Source organism: Rhinolophus sinicus, chromosome 10 (genome assembly GCF_057876585.1).
Source record: "Rhinolophus sinicus isolate RSI-liver-muscle chromosome 10, RSI-T2T, whole genome shotgun sequence".
Classification (NCBI taxonomy): Eukaryota; Metazoa; Chordata; class Mammalia; order Chiroptera; family Rhinolophidae; genus Rhinolophus; species Rhinolophus sinicus.
In genome coordinates, this window is record NC_142510.1 from 13970519 (window position 1) to 13988294 (window position 17776).

The 17776-nt window shown below is 51.0% G+C and overlaps 1 protein-coding gene across 9 annotated transcripts in view; it reads right to left on the reverse strand.

Moving 5' to 3' along the window:
- Nucleotides 1-15409, reverse strand: part of ZNF205 (zinc finger protein 205) — a 26302-nt gene extending 10893 nt beyond the window's left edge. The window contains exons 1-7 of one of the 9 annotated variants that reach the window (XM_019714842.3): nucleotides 8966-9114; nucleotides 8404-8529; nucleotides 5302-5443; nucleotides 2611-2824; nucleotides 2217-2308; nucleotides 1714-1834; nucleotides 73-168 (exon numbers count right to left, since the gene is read on the reverse strand). In XM_019714842.3, coding sequence (XP_019570401.1) covers nucleotides 73-168; nucleotides 1714-1834; nucleotides 2217-2308; nucleotides 2611-2824; nucleotides 5302-5358 — 580 coding nt within the window. In that variant the 5' untranslated portion in view covers nucleotides 5359-5443; nucleotides 8404-8529; nucleotides 8966-9114. Of the gene's footprint in view, nucleotides 1-72; nucleotides 169-1713; nucleotides 1835-2216; nucleotides 2309-2610; nucleotides 2825-5301; nucleotides 5444-5987; nucleotides 6240-8403; nucleotides 8530-8965; nucleotides 9120-9221; nucleotides 9330-15100 lie in introns of those variants that run through there. The other 8 variants (XM_019714846.3, XM_019714844.3, XM_019714841.3 and 5 more) reach the window with 8 other exon arrangements.
- Between the last annotated feature and the right edge of the window lie 2367 nt (nucleotides 15410-17776).

Below are 17776 nucleotides of genomic sequence, written 5' to 3' on the forward strand. Positions count from 1 at the left end.
ACAGCCTGCACTGAAAGGTGCATCTGGGAGTGACGTGACGATCCCACTGCCCCCCATCACCTCTGCACGCACCTCTCTTCTCCTCATCTCCTGTCTGCTGGCACGAGCTTGAGGCCTCGCCCTTGCTCTGCACTTGGGAGGCCCAGAAAGTTCTGCTGAAGGGAAACCCTGCCCAAAAAGAGATGCTGTGCTCAGTTATGGACCTTCTGGGCTGCCCAGCAGAAGACACTACCCCCTTGAGAAGTAACAATGCAAAAGGGGAGTAGATGCAGCTCTGGAAACACCGGGTAAAACCACGTGAGCACAAACACTGCTTGGGGTCAGGTGCCACCCTCTCTAGAAAGCATGTTCCAGGGTCACCAACAGACACACTCTTTTCAGGGCTGAGTCAGGACTCTGTCTTGTTTCTCTGAATGAGCATTAGAAGTAAAGGGAGAGGGGCTGGGCCAGGTCAGCTGCTGGCAACCCCCTTCCTCACACAGCCCCAGCAGTGAGCTCAGCAATGACGGAAACCAAACACAGGCTCCCACTCCTGTACCTGCCCAGGATCATGGGCAAAAGGGCTCCTGGGGGAGGGCCAGGGGCAACAAGAGGCCAAATGGGAGGGCCTGAGACAAGAGGGCCAGGGACACTGACCACCCAGAAGTCAGGGCCCAAAGGTCCATTTGCTAAGTCGCCAGGTGAGGGCCCAGGAATTCTGGTCAAGTCAGTGAGAGCAGGTGGCCTGGCCTCCATGCCCTGATCCAAGCCCCACGGAAGAAGGGAATGTGTTGGACCAACTAGGTGGTTTAGGGCACCTGTGAAGCCTGCCATGGGACTGCAAATGGGTGCTAGGCTCCCTCTGATCTCCCAGGACTTGCCCAGACCTGCTGGTCTGGGCCCTGGGAGTGTCAATAACAGGTGGTAAGCAAACCTGAGATCATTAAAGGTGTGAGCAGGGTAGCTGGGATCCTGGGGTCTGCCTGGGACAGCGGGGGTCTCAGCCCACCTCTGAAGTCAAGAGGTGGCATTACGAAGCCCCCAGCTCCACCTGGACTAGTAGGTGTGCAACAGACGTGTGTTGACAGAATGAATGATTGAACACTGAGTTTTCCAATAGATCTCATAAAAATCTGCCAAGAAAACTAGAGTCTGAAAGTGAGGAATCAAATCCTGAGGCTTAACTACTTAATATGAGAAAAACTGGTGGAGCCAAGGCCCCTCTGAGAAGAGGACATGCCCTTCAGGGCAGATGTGACCACTCAGAGTCTATGGGTCTAGACAGATTAGCTGACACCATGTTCCCCCTACCATGAGCATGCAGCCCTGACCCCAAGGCGAAGCTTTTTGCTCAGACACTTCTAAAGCTGGGCTTTGAGGAAAAGGAGGGTGAAACCACAGGAATAAGCACCACAGATGAACCAGAGAGAAGCAGAAACTCGAGGTCAGCACTGTCTAGTACAGTGTGGCTATTTCAGTTCAAATCTGAGCCAATTAAAATGAAATAAAATTACTCAGTTGCCCTAGCCACAGCTGTAGTGCTCAACGGCCCCATCTGGCTCATGGCTGCCACCTCAGCCCAGATACAGGGCATGCCATCACGAGGAAGGTTCTATAGAACGGTGTGGTCTACGTGAACAATGACTGGGGTTTTAAGCCCTGGAAAGCGGGGAGGTGACAGTGTGACGGGCCCCACCTCTGACATCCAGGGCCGCGGGAAGCATCAGCCCTTACCCAAGGCCAGCCTGTTCCGCTTCTGCAGGACATCCCGGTAGAAGCTCTGCTGCGTGTGGTCCAATCTCCCCCACTCCTCCCGGGAGAGGTACAGAGCCACGTCCTCAAAGGTCACTGGCATCTGAAACAACATGAAACGCCACTCTGCAGGCCATGCCAGGACACAGTGGAGTGGCCCCATGGTGCCAAGATGAGGTTGAGACCCCAGATTCCCATCCTGCTGCCCTGAGTGAGGCCTGCCCTCGGGACTGATGGTGAAGCAGGAGCCACCCAAGGATGGCGTGTTTAAGGCAAGAACAAGGCAGTTGTGTACAGCAGAAGACAGGAGACAAAAAGACAGGCCTTCTTTTCTGACAGCACAGCTAAAGCTCTGGATCTCCAGCACATTCCTTTCCAGCCCCCACCCTCAAGTCCAGTGCTCAGATGTGGAGGACAATTCAGTCAGAGACACTGTCCCTCCACATCTTTCTATCTCTCCTCCAGCCTTGGACAGGGACACTCACCTGGGACCAGGCAGTGAGGAGCGCCGCGGCCATCTGCTGGTCTCTGGTCCTCCCCTCAGGGGAAAGCACAGGGACCTGGGGGGAGGGGAGGGCTGAGAGAGGAGAGAGGTCCTCAGGGCAGCCACCTCATCCTGCTGGGCCCTGCTGCTCCCCCTGAATGGGCTCATGCCTGGCACACCAATGGCTGCCTCAAACCCCACCCCGACCCCACCCGAGAGGAGGGTCAGAAGGCTCTGAGGCTGCGAGGTGCGGCCTCCAAAAGGCAGGTGGGCAGACATCCAGGCATCTCCCCTAACCATGGCAGGGGCCTCTTCCCCTCCTGGGCTGTAGGCTGCCACCTCTCCCCACAACTGCCACTCAGGAAAGTGCCCCCTCTCCACATCCCTCTCCTCACCTCCACCAGGCAGGAGGAGAGCTTTCTCCTTGGAGCCCTGGCTCAGGGGCACCCAGCCCTGAGCAACTTGAGCCCTGTCCTCCTGAGATGCCCCTTCGGGGTGTGGCTCTTGAGGCTCTGTCTTGATGTGGGGTGACTCCTGGGTGGCTCCCAAAGGCACCGTCTCCTTTGACTGAGAAAGTATTTCTTGACAAGGATGCCCGTGACCTGGAACCTAGGAATGGCAACCCCCATCAGCACTGGGATAGAGAGTGGGAAACAGCCAAGCTCCATGCTCTCCATGTCTGGGGGTCCCTGCAGGAGAAGACACCTAGGCTGGCCAAACGCACAACCAGGTGAAAGACAGCTTAAAGGACTGGCCTTGCTTCCTTCTCCAGTCGCCGGGGACCATGCATCTCCTGCTCACCCATGAAAGGGAAGGCAGGCAGCTCATTAGGGCCCTGCCAGGTGCAGGCTGGCCAAGTGCCCAAAGGGCAGCTGCCTCGTCTCAGTTCAAGCACTGTGGACTGTTATTTTTAACATATGAGGAAACCAAGTGCAGTGGGTTGAACTATGTCCCCCCAAAATTCATGTCTGCTGGGAACCTCAGAATGTGACCTGATTTAGAAAAAAAGATCTTTGCAGATGTAATTAGTTAAGGATCTTGAGATGAACTTTATCCTGGATTTAGGTTGGGCCCTAAATCCCATGACTGGTGTCCTTATAAAAAGAGAGGACACAGAAACATGGAGGAAAAAGCCATGTGAAGATGGAAGCAGAAATTAGAGTGATGCTCTCTTAAGCCAAAGGACACCTGGAACCCCAAGAAGCTGGAAGAGGCAGGAAGTATCCTCCTCTAGAGCTTTGAGAGGGAGCCCTGTTGACATCTTGATTCTGGGTTTCTGGCCTCCAGAACTGTGAGAGAATAAATTCTGGTTATTCTAAGCCACCCAGTTTGTGGTCCTTTGTTATGGCAGCCCCAGGACACTAATACACCCAGGCTGAGATCAGACAGTGGCCCAAGATCACGGAGCTCATGAGTGACTCAGCCAGGATTTGAACTCAAGTGTATCTGACTTCCAAGTCACCCCCAGGGCCACCATGTCTTAAAGGTGACAGGGTAGCATCATGTGTCCTTGGGTAGTTTCCTGCCTGCCTCACTTTGGTTGGAGCTGTTGGAGTTTTTTGGTTTGAAGAAAAAAGCCCAAGGTTGTCACTAAGTGTGCTGAGGCCTGGTGCCCGCCTTGGTCTGACAGAACTCCTCTCTGGCTCAGCCCCTCAGCACTGTCCCCCCAACAGTGGGACTTCAGAGTCCTCCCAACTTGTCCCCTCGTCGTCACACCAGGCTCAGACCCAGACCTCTGGGAGGGTGAGGAGCAACTTTTATTCAGGTGACTGGGGCTCAAATCCAGAGCCATTCCTCACTAGCTGTTCAACACAAAGCAGGCACCACATCCCCACAAACCTCAAATGCCTCAGGAAAGTCACGTCCCTTACACTGGGAGGCCCTTGGTGAAGCCTCATTGTATCCACAGCACGGGGACTGGCCAGCCTTCTGCTAGAAACGCGTGCTTATCCCTCCCCTATGCCCTCCCACCTCTGTCTGTGTTAGGGGCTTGAAGGGGAAGACCCCAGGCCAGGAGTCAGAGTGCCTGGAAGCCACAAGGGCAAGGCAGCCTCGGAGACTCAGCTGCTCTGCCTTCTGCACAGATACTAACACATGAGAAAGTGCTGCCTGCTCCGGAAAGTTCTGGATAAACATAGAACCGGGCCTGTAATTATTATTATTATTCTACTATGTGAGCTGGCAGACCTAACATCGGCAGAGAATGTCTTGGACGTGTGAGGCCTGTCGGTGTGACAAAGGCACTGTGGAAGGGAAACCAAACAGTGGTTAACAATTATTTGTGCTTCTATGGGTAGGAAAACCATAGAACTAACACTATGCTTATATTTATACTTATACCCACTGGATTTACTAGGTGAGGGAATACAGTTCTCTCTGACCTAGATTCCGGTGCCTGTGGGTATTCTTGTTTTATGTGTTACAATAATGATCTCCTGTGGGCTGATGAACTGCTTACAGAGGACTCTTGTGCCCATTATCTCTGAGCTCCCAACCACCTGGCTGAGACAGATGGGAATATCAGGCACATGGTCAACATTTTATAAATCCCACACCTGGTTCCCAGAGGCCAGGGGACTTGCCCAAGGTCACACACCTGGCTGAGGCTAACTCATATTCCTCTGATTCCAAGGCTGGTGAGTCTGGTCTCCCCAGAGGTTGTATACATACATGTACACACACACACACAGGTACAGAAAGGCCTGTGTGCTCAGACCTAGAGAGAAGAGATGAAGTCCCAGGCCAAGGGCAGTGGAGAACAGGCTAAAGTTTCCCTGTGTGCTCTGGGTGCTATTCAGAGAGCCAGCCTCACCAGTAGGACCTGCACATGGCCTCCCTGTTACCTCATGTGGCCTTTGGTCTGCTGACTACAGAATTCATCAGGCTAAGCAATCGAGTTCTGCAGAAGTTGTTTCCCAGATGGAAGATATTTCCCATCACACCATTTTCTCTTCAATACCCCCCTTCCACCAGCCCTGCGCCTCCAGTGAGTCCAACTCTTTCAATGGTCCAGACTGCTTGCCATGAAAATCCTGTTCTGTTCCAGTTCCGTCCAGGGCATGCCTCCCCTGGCACCCCTTCCATACCTCTCGGGCTCTCTCCTTGTCCTGGGCAGCCCCGATGCCTCCACCGTCTGCAGACATTTTCTGTCTCAGAGCTAGAAAGCACAACTGAGTCGTTTCTCCTCCCTCTTATTGGCAAAATCCCCTCCAGCTTCTGGCCAGGAACCTGGAAGAGCAAAAGGAAATCAGCCAGTGTCTCCTGGACACCTCTGAAGTACCCCCTAAAATCCCCATGCAGGACGAGACCCATCCCTGTTCCCAATCAGAAACAAAGCCTCCCTGATGCCACCCAATTGCCTCCCTCACTATGTTCTTTGGTCCCTCACTTCGACAGAATGCTATTTTGTATTGTCCCCTTTGTCACTGAAACAAGAGCCCTGCATCTCAGAGCAACCAATTCAGGGAAAGCCAGGGCTGACGAGGAATCTGTATCTCCTGTTGTCAGGAGCCAAAAGGCCCGCAGAGATCCTACAAAACAGGTGCTGGTGTGGGGCCCCGCCCTCCACAGCTAGCTCAGCTGAGGAATCCAGGCCCTGCTGTCTCCTGGGCCAGGACACACAGACTCGTACATCCTGTGCTCAGCCTCGGCCCTGCCTAGGATCCAGAAAGTGAGCTGCCTGCTCTCAGCAGCCCACCCTGCGGCTGCAATCACCCGCCTGGGCCCAGAAGTCCATCCTGCTCACATTCCCGGAGGATGTCCTTCCCCTTACCCAACCAGGGTCCAGGCCCCCTTCTCTCCAAGCCTTCCACCTTTGACCCCTTTTCCTCCTGCCAACTGGCCGCACTGCAAGGGTCTTGGGATCCAGGCGCCCTCCCCAGCCCCCGCCCCCCACTCACTGAGGTGGAGATGGAGGTGGAACCTTGGGAGGCGGGGGCCCCTACCCTGGGAAGGGAGTCTCCCCAGCCTGCACCAGGAATGGGAAGCTGAGTGGAGACCGGGATTAGGGACAACAGGAAGTCCCTCCCAGATCCTGTTCCCCGAGCAGCTGCAGTCCTACAGGGTTCCCGGCTTCAAGGGTTCCGGGTCTGGGGTCTGGAGCCAGGCTGCACTTGCTCTTGGCTGGGAAGTGACTCCCAGATCCGTGTTGCCTGCTCACGATCCCTTTATCGGACATGTACTTGTGATGCCAGCCAAGCAGAGGCTCCAGAATGGGAAAATATATTTTGTGGGAGGATTTTGATATTTGACATTTCAAAGAGAGCATTGCAGCTGTCCTCACAAGAAGGGCACTTTGCTGGGTGGAGGGGCATCATGGTCCTTTTCAGCATCCTTCAGGGCTTCTGGTCTATGGTGTCTATATAGAGACGTTCCTGGATTTAAGGCCCCTCAGCTGGTCATCAGGTCCTCTGGGTTCCTTTCAAGACTGGGACCGAGTTCTCTCTTCATAAGAGTGAACTTAGGAAACAGAGAGACCTGGGATCTCCCCTCTACCTTGGAAGGATGCCCTATACCTTGGAAGGATGTGGGATCAATCTGATTTTTCTAGATGCTCCCTAACCCCAGCTTCCTCTCACGGCTGGGGACAGAGGGGTAAAAGAGTCTGACTCAACTATTCTTGGGGTCCCAGACCCTGAGACATCCCCAGTGGCTTCATAGTCCACCTCTCAGTCAGGAAAGGAGTGGGGTCAGGCCTGGAAACTGATTCCAGGAAGGGTCCTCCAGGAAACGTTCCCATGCCCAACACCTAGCCCATCAGAGTCCTACGAGACACATCCACTTCACCCAGTAAGACAGGCATGACTGGCCCCTGTACCAGCCCATGGGCATGCTATGAAGGCTCACAAGGGTTTAATTTTTTTTTAAACTTAGTTTCCAATATTTACAAATTAGGAGAAGTCTCATAAAATTGATCTTCTTGAAAAGTCAGAACATTTGGCAACCCTGGACCCGTATTCCCCACATTCTAGTCCTGCTCTCAGATTGCCACGTTTGGTTCCCACTTGGCCCCCGAGGCATTTCAAGTTTGCAGCTCTCCTTTTGGAGTCAAAATGTTTTAGGAGTATTAGGACTCAGATCCATTCTACTGTCACTTTGATGAAAGAAAAATTAGCCCTGGAGTTTGTCTCTCATCTGTATTTCCAGGCATTTTAATTCTCAAGGTAAAGAGGGATGTACAAAGGTATAGCGAGAGTCAATATTGTTTTCAAGCCAGAGAGAGCTACACACTGAGAAAAAGCCATAAGGAGCCCTGGAAAGATGAACTGCTAAGTCTGTGAGCATTTCTCCATCAAGGAGGAGCATAGCCAGTGTCCAGAGTACTAACGAAATTCACTCCAGAAGTGGACCATTTCAGTCCACAGCAATCCCAGAAAGAGGGGTCCTGATTCCTGGGCAAAAGTTTCTTTACCAAACAAAAAGGACATTTACGGGATACTGGGAAAGCCCAGAGGTTGGAATCCCATCAGGGGATCGCCTAAACTAGACCAAAAGAAGTCTCAACATTTATTTAACTGTTAACAAAATATTTATTGAGCACCTGCTATATGACAGACATTAACTCCTTCTAGGAAGTGAGAGGAAGCCTCCTTCCAGGGCTGGCTCTAGGACAAGCAGGTCTAGGAGGAAGGGCTTTCACATTTGCAGTGTGGGAATTTCAGTCCCTGAAAGAGTTCAGAAAGGCACCTAGACAAGGTGAGTCAGTAGGTAAGGCAGAGATGAAAACCTAAATGCATCCGGCCGCCAGGCAGTACAACAAATGACCGGTGTCTTGGGTGTAAGACCAGAGTGGGGAGGAACTTCAGAGGCCACAAGAAACCATATTTTGTTTAAAGGGGGCAGTTGGGAGCCCAGTATTGCCAAAGCTTGAGGATTATTCAAGAAAAACCAAAAAGAATTGGATTTCTACGTGAAATATCCTGACTTTTAAATGTTGATGATTAAAATTTAAAAATGTAGAACGTCGGGTGGCCGATTAGCTCAGTTGGTTAGAGCGCGGTGCTAATAACACCAAAGTTGCCAGTTCAATCCCCATATGGCCCACTGTGAGCTGCGCCCTCCTTAAAATAACTAATTAATTAAATTTAATTTAAAAAAGGCTTTATAAAAAAATTATGTAAGAACTCCATACCACTACAACAGAAAACACCTGCTGTCTAGCTCACAAACCACCAATTTAATGTACTCACCTCAGGAACCTGTCACAAAGAGAAATATCAAGGATGAAGGCACTTATTGGAGCTTCAGGCACGGGAAACACAAATGCCAACTCTGGTATAAGGAGGCTTAACTGAGCTTGAGCAAGAAGACACCACCTTTAGGAAATAAATCATTATCTACCCTCAGAGATTAGCCTGAGAGCTAACTCAGGTCTTAAAGAGGACCTTACAAAACAACACCCAGAATAATAAAAACTAGAGCAAAGAATCATCTGACGTAAAAACAACCACCACCACCTTGTACTAATTAAGGCGGTTAAGCCAGGTTGGAGACAGGGCAATGCTGAGACCTAGCCTTAGGAAGGAGAGATCACGGGGTAGAAAGGAATGTGGGAGAGGCCAAGAAAGACAGGAATAATCGAGTAAACAGCAGAGCAAATGTTGACCATCGGAAAAGAAGAAAAGAAAACCACTATAAGTGTTAGATAGGTGGGGCCCCAGGAATAAACGTTTTTTAAAGAAGAAAACTAAGAACCCCCAGGGCCACTGGAGACCAGGTCGTGGGATCTCACGCGGCCGGCGGCCCGCTCACCCCCGGAGTCGCGGAGACGACCTCGCGGCCCGGTCCCCTAATACGAGGCAGCCGCAGGGGACGCGTTCGGAGCCGCAGGAAGCCCCGGAACCCCGCGCGCACCAGTCGGCGCCGCCCAGCTCCGCAAGCCCACGAACACAGACGCCGGGAGCACGTCGTCCAGGCAACGATACGACTTCGCCCAAGGGAGACGCCGGTGATTGGCTGACGCCTCGATGGCCCCGCCCCACCCACGGCACCGCCCAGCCGCCCTCACCAGCGCGCTCCCGTCCGCGTCCCCGACGGCAGCCCCGCGGAATCGGGAGGGTCGTCCTGGTGCCGCCTGACCGAGGCCGGTGTGCTCGCGTTTCCCGTCCGGCTGCTCCATTCCAACTTCCGGTTTTCCCTGCTCTCTCTCGGCGCCAGTCTGTGGGCTCCTGCCGCGGGAGCATCCGGGGCGGTCAGAACTGAGGGGCGGATACTCGCGAGACCTAGAGTAGGCGTCCGCCGTGGGGAAACTGGCAGTCTGCGCGAGGGCACTCGCCTGAGAGGCCGGCGCTGGGCCTCCATGCTGGGGACCCGGAGGGCAAATTCCGGCCCAGCTTCCTGAGACAAGGGTCTCCCCCTACTGAAAATTCACCTGTTCTGAATTCTGTTTTAGTTCAAAAATGGGAGTATACCGTATACTGCTAACCTGTCCACTCTGTGTGTGTGACACATATCTTAGAGATTGTTCAATATAAAAAACAAATTAAAAAAAACACACCATGCAGCGTGTCAGAGACAAACACAGTCGGATAGTAGTTAATGTGTTGGAAAGAGATTTTATTCCGTAACAACTTGACAGCAGAGGAAAGAGCTGAGCGCCATACGATTTGATTGGGCATTTTAAAAGAATGAGGGGGGGAGAACCGGGCTCAGTAGAGTCGGAGAAGTGAAAAATCAAAGAGCTGGTCAGTATAGGTGCGATTTATGAAAGTCAGGAGTCCATCCTCCCAGAGCAGGAAGACAACAGACGCCCTGTCCTTCCTGACGAGTACTTTTCAAAGGAACGACTCTCAGGTTCATGACATGCTTCTGGGTTGTAGGAGACACATATTCACAATTATAAGCCCTTTTTAGTAAATGATCTAAGAAAGGGAGGTCAGGGACCAATCATGTATTGGCTAAAACAAACACTAAATTCTCCTAGCAGCAGAGTTAAGCTTTCTCAGGCAGGCATTTTAATGGCGGAGTGGGGTCATCCTAGCCTTACGTTGCTAGAAGTCATGCCAGAGTTTGGTCAAGCCTCTTAGTGCAGGTTTGGACAGAGTGGTTGTGTGCGAGAATCCTGCAGTTCTCAAGTGGTGCCTTGCTGGTATTTTTTTTTTTAACTATGCATATTCCATTGTATGGCTATATCACAGTTTCTTTAACCAGACTCCTACTGACCACCCAATTCTTGATGCCCTTATATTGCAGCAACTGGAACTACCCAGCAGCTATTATCCTGGAGCCTTTGTTCCTTCCCAATGGCAGAGCAAGACTAACATCTGATTTGGCAAACAGGGCAGGCAGAGTCTGCCAACCCTAAGACTGGCTCCTGTATCCTAGCCATGATGCTGGCCTGGCAGCCTGCCAATCACAGTTCCCTTTTCCTGCCCTGGGCAAGCTGCTCCATAGGCAGCAATACCAAGTACTTCCTTCTTTGATTGTGAAGGCTGGCATTTTCAGCCTCAGTCAGGCAAGCATCCAAACTTAATAGGGTAGACTGGATATGTTCCCCAAATACCCACATTCCACCTTCCTGAACACTGGGAGCTGAAAACAACTTACACTACAGGCACAGAAGGGACACTGTTGAAACTTAGCTCAATAGTCACTCTGGCTGGCCCTTTGGGGTGAAAATTAGAGTAAATTAAATTACTTTCCCTTTAGATGTTGGTACATTTTTAGGAAACCAGGACACTGTCATATCTCAAAACACCCCTTGCTGCTGCTGCCACCAGCTCCTACTATCTGATACCTAGCGTCCCCCATTCTCGGGGGGAGTTTCAGGATACATTCATTCGTGTAAGCCAAAGACACTGAAGCAGGTGGGGATGGGAACACTCAGAAGGTATTCCGACTGGCTCAGAATCAGAGGGTCCCTATGGGAGGCCCCTCACGGGAGAAGTTGGCAATAGCACCCAGGCACCAACCCTTGATGTCCTTTTCAGCTGATGTTTCCAGACCTTCATCCTGCTGCAGTCTTTGTCCCCCAGCTGCCAGCCGTCGGACCTCCTCCTCTACTTGTGATGTGATCTTTCACAAGAATCTTTTATATTTTTACTCCCTTGGGTGTGAAAATGTAGATATTCCATTTGTTTTTACTTTATCTCATCCTTTAAAAAATTCTGTTCATGTGAATGCTTTATAATGTGAAAAAAATCAGCTAATGGTAGAAATCAGGGCTCCTTGGAGAAATGGCTGATCCTAGGACTGGGGCAAGAAATACACTAGATGAGTTTGCAGATGGTGGGAGGGGAAATGGTTTAAGTTCTTTCAACAAGTGTGTGGCAGAACTTTCTAAAGCTGAACATCCACATACCCTGTGACAGAGCAATTCACTCCTGGGTACAAGCCCAGCAGTAACTCACATATGTGGTCACCAGAGACATACAAGAACTACTTGATGTAGCCCCAAACTGAAAACCACCCGCTGTCCAGCCACAATAGAATAAATAAATAATGCAATGGGGAATACCATTCAGGGAACAAGCAACACATGGATGAGTCCCCTGCTGGGGAGTAAGGCCAGGAGAAGAGTTCCAATTGTGTGATTCATTTACTCGATGTTCAAAAACAAACCAAACAAATTAGCTTTGGTTGAGTCAGGATAATGATGAAGGAGGAGGGGAAACAACCAGAAAGGGGCACCAGAGTAGCCCCAGGAGTGTTGGTAAGTTCTGATTCTATAGGGATGCTGGCTAAAGGACTGTTTTCACTTGGTAACAATCCATCACGTTCTTCATTTTTGGTTTGTGTACATTTCTATGTGTTACATTTAAAATTTTACTTTTAAAATAACAAAGTGAATGAAGAGAAACCAGTTTGGCTATTGCTATGGTCCAGGCAAGAGATGATGGTGACCTAGACTTGAGTAATGGCAGTGGAGATAGAGAAACAGGCAGATGTGAAAAATTTTTAGGGTATGAGATGTAAGGAACTTGGAGACTGATGAAATGTGAAATTGAGGTGAATCTAGGGGATCAAGAATAAATCCCAATTTCTGGCTGAGTGACGGAATGGATTATACCACATTTACTGAAATAGCGAATATGAATACGGGAAAAGACAGGTTTGATGTGGAATATTAATTCACTCTACACACAGTGAGGATTTACTATGTACTGGGCACTGAGGATGTAGCAGTGAATGGCAACAAAGCCACTCTCATGTATTTAAGTGGCTGGGCGAGTTGGCTTTGAACGTGAAGGCTTTAAGACATTTATGAGACAACAAAGTAGCAATGTCAAGTGGAAAACGAGTTGAGGAACAAAATATAAATACAGGGGTATTGGCACTGAGAATGGTTACTGAGGCCACAGTGGCTATGAAACCACCATGGGAGGCATATTAGTTATCTCTTGCTACATAACAAAGGATCCCAAAACATTGCAGCTTAAAATACTTATTATCTTAAAGTTTCCCCCCTGACAGGGCTTAGATGGGTGCTTCTAGCTCAAGGTCAAGAGTAATAGTCAAGTTGTTAGCTGGGGCTGTGGTCTCATCCTAAGGCTTGACTGAGGGGAGGGGGGCCATGTTGTCTGGCCGTGGTCCCTCACCACATGGGCCTTTCCACAGACATGGCTCCCTTGGGTGAGCAAGCAAGAGAGTGAAAAGGTTCACATGAGGGCCCCCAATAAAAACCACAGTCTGTTTACAAATTAATCTCAGAAGTGACACTCCATCATTAAACAAACTGGATACTGTTTATTAGAAGCAATCCCTAAATCCAGCCCACACTCAAGGGAAGTAGATTCCACAAGGGTGTAAATAACAAGAGGCAGCAATTACTGGAGGCTGGGAAAAAAGTGAGAAGAGGCCCCCTCAGCCAGAGCCCTTGCAGGATACCAATAATTAATGATTAGGTAAAGAAAGAAAAGTTGGTGAAGAAGACTGAGAGGAGACACTGGAGAAGTAGAGAAAGACAAAAGAAGAAGAAGAAGACTATGGGTCCCAGAAGCCAATAGATGGAAGTTCAAATTCACTGAGGTCAAGCTGGGAACCAGTGAATCACAGAGACATGGTCTGTGGCTTATAGTCCAGTGGGGCAGACAGACGAAAGCCAAGTAAACAAAAAAGCAGCAAGTGAATTACAGACTGTGATAAGTGCTATGAAGGAAATGAGAGTGCACACAGAGAGAATATTTGTTAAAGGTGGACAGAAGCACTCTTCTTAAGGAGATTGAAATTTAAGAATGAAAAGGAATTGGCAAACTGGGGATGGGGGTGAAAACATTAATTCCATGCCAGGCCAGTGAGGTGGGATCAGATTGGCATGTTCAGTAATTGAAAGGCAGTGGCTGGAACATGGCAGGCAAAGGAAAAGAGGGGGTTAGATGAGACCCATGGTAAGAAGGAGCCGTAGATGGGTCCCCAGGGTGAGCCATCTGGGTTTAGTTCTAAGTGAGATAGGAAGCCACAGAAGAGCTTGGAGCAGGAGAGTGAAAGGCTTCGATTAAATGATTTGCCAAAGTCGCAGATAGTAGCAAATGGCAAAGCTGGGACTGCAGCTCAGGCCTTCAGACCTCCTGCCAATGAGACAGACAAGGAGATGAGAAGCTTGGGGGACAGTGAATTTACAGACATTGAAGAAAGACTGGGACAGCCCAAGGCTCACCTCATGTTCTCTTCAAAATCCCCAGTGCTTCTGTGCCAGGGCTGGCCCTCAAGTGAGGGGCCCTTGGTGAGGGTTCTGGCTGTACCATAAATACCCTCCAATTATTCCTTCAAGATTGTGACCACTGGGGTTACATCTGCAGGAAAAAATGTTACTGATGTAGTTTAGAGGCAGGCACTTAAGCCACTAGATTAACCAGAGGCTATTCAAGGGATAATAGTGCTTTTAATAGTAATTCTTCCCAGAACTATAGAAAGATTTGTCCCTTTTGTCCTGATTATTCTAAATGGAGGAATACAATGGAAATTGAAAATACAGGGAAATTAGTTTTTCTTTTGCAATCTCTGAAGAGATGAGAGGAAAGATGAAGAACCCATCAGTCAGTACTGTCTTTTGCTTACTTTGCTGATACTAGACTTAATTTTTTTTTTTACATTTTAATAAATAAATGGTAAATTGGGTGTGTGTTTTTTTCTTTTTTTGGGGGGGTGGGGGGCGGTTTAGACAAGAATTACTTCCAAAAAAAAATCTAAGGCAACAATACAATAGTTTAAGTTTGCATTTCCAAGATAATTTTAAGAGATATTAAAATATACCCCAAATAGGTAGATTAATATTAAAAGTCCTGTGGGGACAAGTTTATTATTTACTAAATGGAAATAAGTAACAATCCAGCGACTTCACAAGAATTTTCGTCTGCTTGTGGATAACACCCTGGGAGAGGGGAGTGTATTTTCAAAGATCAGGAAGAATTTGAATGTTCATTACGCAGAGTAACTTTAGTTAGTAAGAGAAGTCCAAAGGAATCCCTGTGTCGGGAACCCGGTCCGGCCCAGACTGTAAGCCTCATGGGGGCAGCACTGGTCCGTTCCACTCAGCCCTTATCGCTAGGGATGGGGACATTGCCAAATATACGTTAGGGAAGCAAATATTTCTCGAATGAATGAACGGATGGTGTACGCACGCGGTGGACCAGGAACAGGGTTATTAGGCAAAGCCCATCAGCGGGTGGAGGTTTAGGGACCACCGAGACCAAAAGCTAGCAGTGCTGGTCTTGCCCACTCCAGGCACCTGCCTTTCTGCCTGGATGCTATTCCTGGTAGTTGGGTCTAGCAGGTCTCTGATTTTCTAACATATTTCCAGGAAAAGTGTGCGCCTGAGTCGGAGGCCCTGGAAATCCGTGTTAACAGCGAACCCTGAATCTTCCCGCTGCGCGCCCAGCCACCTTCCCCAGGCTCTCACTCCGGAAGCTCCAGGCCAAAAGCCCGAAGACAACCGGATCGGATCCTTACCCCGACAGGCCATGTTCCTGCAGTTGTCCCGGTCCAGCCGCCCCCACTCCGACGGGTCAGGTATATGGCCACGTCCTCTAAGGCCATGGCCATGGCCATGGGGGCGCAGGTCAGTCCTGGGGGCGGGGGCAGTGGCAGGGGCAGTGGCAGCAGCACCCGGGGCCTGTGGGAGGGCCCAGGTCTGGGCGCGCTGACACCGCCCCCGCCCAGCCCCGCCCCGGCACTACCCAGGGGTGGGGGTTCTTGGCCCCGCAGGGCGGGGCCGCAGCGGACTGCGAAGCCGGCGGGAGGCATCCCGGTGGTGGAGCGCCCGGAGGGGGGCGCGCAGCAAACCAGGGAAGACGGTGGGCGTGGCCTGGCTGCTCCTCAGCCGTTTCGTCTGTCCCGGCACGTGCCAGGCACTGGGCTAGGCGCGGAGGCTGCGGAGCAAAGAGAAACACCACTGTCTGCAGGGAGCTTGTGGTCCACTGAGACCCATACTAGACAATTAAATAAAGGAACAAGATAAGCCCGGGTGCTAAGTGCAGGAAGACGACGTGGCAGAGGAGCCAGAGCAAGGCAGGATCTGGCCCCGACGGGCCTGGGCCTAGGGGCGGCCAGACCCGAGCCTCCAGCCACCGTGCAGGTGACCCCGAGTCCCCAGGAAAGGTGGTGCCGTGGGGGTGTCCACGCCCCGTGAACGCTCGGGGGACACCGCAGATTCCCCTGAGGAAGGCGCCCTCTGGGCTGCCGACAACAGCACAACCCAAAAACGTCCCTTGGAGCAAAAGGAAAGGCTTGACTTTGGAGTTAAGAGTCAGTGGTGAGGTCACTTCCTCCCCCAGGAGACCCTGCTTTGTCATTGGTAAATCTGGGGACAAAAGCCACCTGGCAGGATTCTTGGGAGGATTTTAGATGGTGATGCTGATGGCGCCCTCTCTTCCCCCATTACATGGTACTGTTGTTTTCTTCTTAGCGCCCACCACTGTTGGCTGCCGGCCCCTGAGCTCAGGGCCTGTTCCTCCTTACCTCTGTGTTCTCAGCATCTACAGTTGTGCCTGGGACAGGGCAGGCCCTTGGTAAAGATTTGTTTCATGAATGAAATGTCTAACAAAGAGCCCCGCACACAGCAGGCATTTTAAAATGGCAGCTCTTGTCCCCACAAAAAAGTACAGGCTGACAGATCCCCAAGGGGCACAGGACCAGTCCTGATTAAGAGGGTCACAGTTCCTACTTGGAGGGGTAGATTCTTATGTAGTCCAGGGTGGAAACGTGGATTAGCCTCTTTGTCTTTATTTCTTTGGCCCCGCCCAGCCTTCTCCCCACCCCTCTCCCAAACTGGGAGGTTAGGGGTTAACTCTAGGAAGCCCCCCTCATCACCTGGATGGGACTGGGGCAGGGAACTTCCTGTTCCATTTTCCCGGAGTCCTTTCCCAGGCTGGCCGAGCCTGACTTTGGTCCTGTGGCCCTCAGAGAACTCTGCCTCTGGAGTGAGGACTCCCGAGTGGTGAGTCGCAGGGAGGCCTGGGGTGCAGGCTGCCAGGACAGACATAAGGGGTCACAGCAACTTGGAGAGAGAGCTGGGAGCGGGGTGTGGGGGGGGGTGAGGAGGGCTGTTCCGCGCCTCAATGGTGGGATGGGGGCTTTGGTGGCTGGTGGCTGGAAGAAAGTCGGGAGGTTGTGGGTGGTCTGTGCTGGGAAGGAGCCCAGTGCCAGCTAGGTTTGCCCACATCAGGGAGGTTGCAGGACTTCCTATGACATGGGCTTGCTGTACCCACTGGGGAGGGGAAGGCAGGCTCCATTTTTCCCCAGGTGGACTGACCGGCTTCATCGACTCAGCCTAGCACTGGGAGGGGAGCCCGGCCGACAAAGACAAGCCCCTCTTGGTAACTGTGTCCAGGGAGAAAGGGAGAGTTCCTGGCTGAGGACCCTGGCTCAGGCTCTCCCGTTGTTTGAGTGGGTTTCGAGGCAGCACCTCCACCCCAGGCTGGTCCAGCATTTGCCTCCCCACCCCTTTGGGCGGGCTGCAAATTAAGCTGGTCAAATATTAGAGGGCGGCTGTAGAGTCCCCCCACCCCCACCCCAACCCACCCCCTACAGATGTGCATATTAGCAGAGCTTTTGTCCTGGAGACCTGGGAGGGAGGGGGAGGGAAAAACTCTAAAGCCGACTTCCCTTGAATTCACTCCTTTCAAACCTTTTGGTAAGACCTCACCTGGAGGTTCCGGCGCTCCAGGTGTCTAGGCCTGATCGCTGGAATTTGGAATCCCTTATTTTTTCTGATTCATGCTGTGATATTCTGGCTAAGACGAGGCAAATTGCATAGGGCGGGAGGAAAACTAGGTCCTTTTCTGTTTCTGAGCTTTTGCAATGTGGTCAAGATCAGCATTCTCACTTTAGAACAAATCTTGTCTCCAACTGGTGTGACTTTGAACAAGGTACCCATCCTCTCTGAGCGTGATCTTTGCACTTCTTAAATGGAGAATTATAATTTACCCTGTGGGCTGTAGTGGGATTAAGTGCCCTGTATAGATAAGCATTCAGTACCTGCCAGCTGTTAATACAGGGTTCCTGATTACATGTGATTTGTTCTCTAATTATTTTGCTCTTGCTACTAAAACAATGAAACAAAAACCCATTTTCTTGGACATTGTGCAGACTTCTTCTGCACCATTTTTGCATGCATTCCTCAAAAAT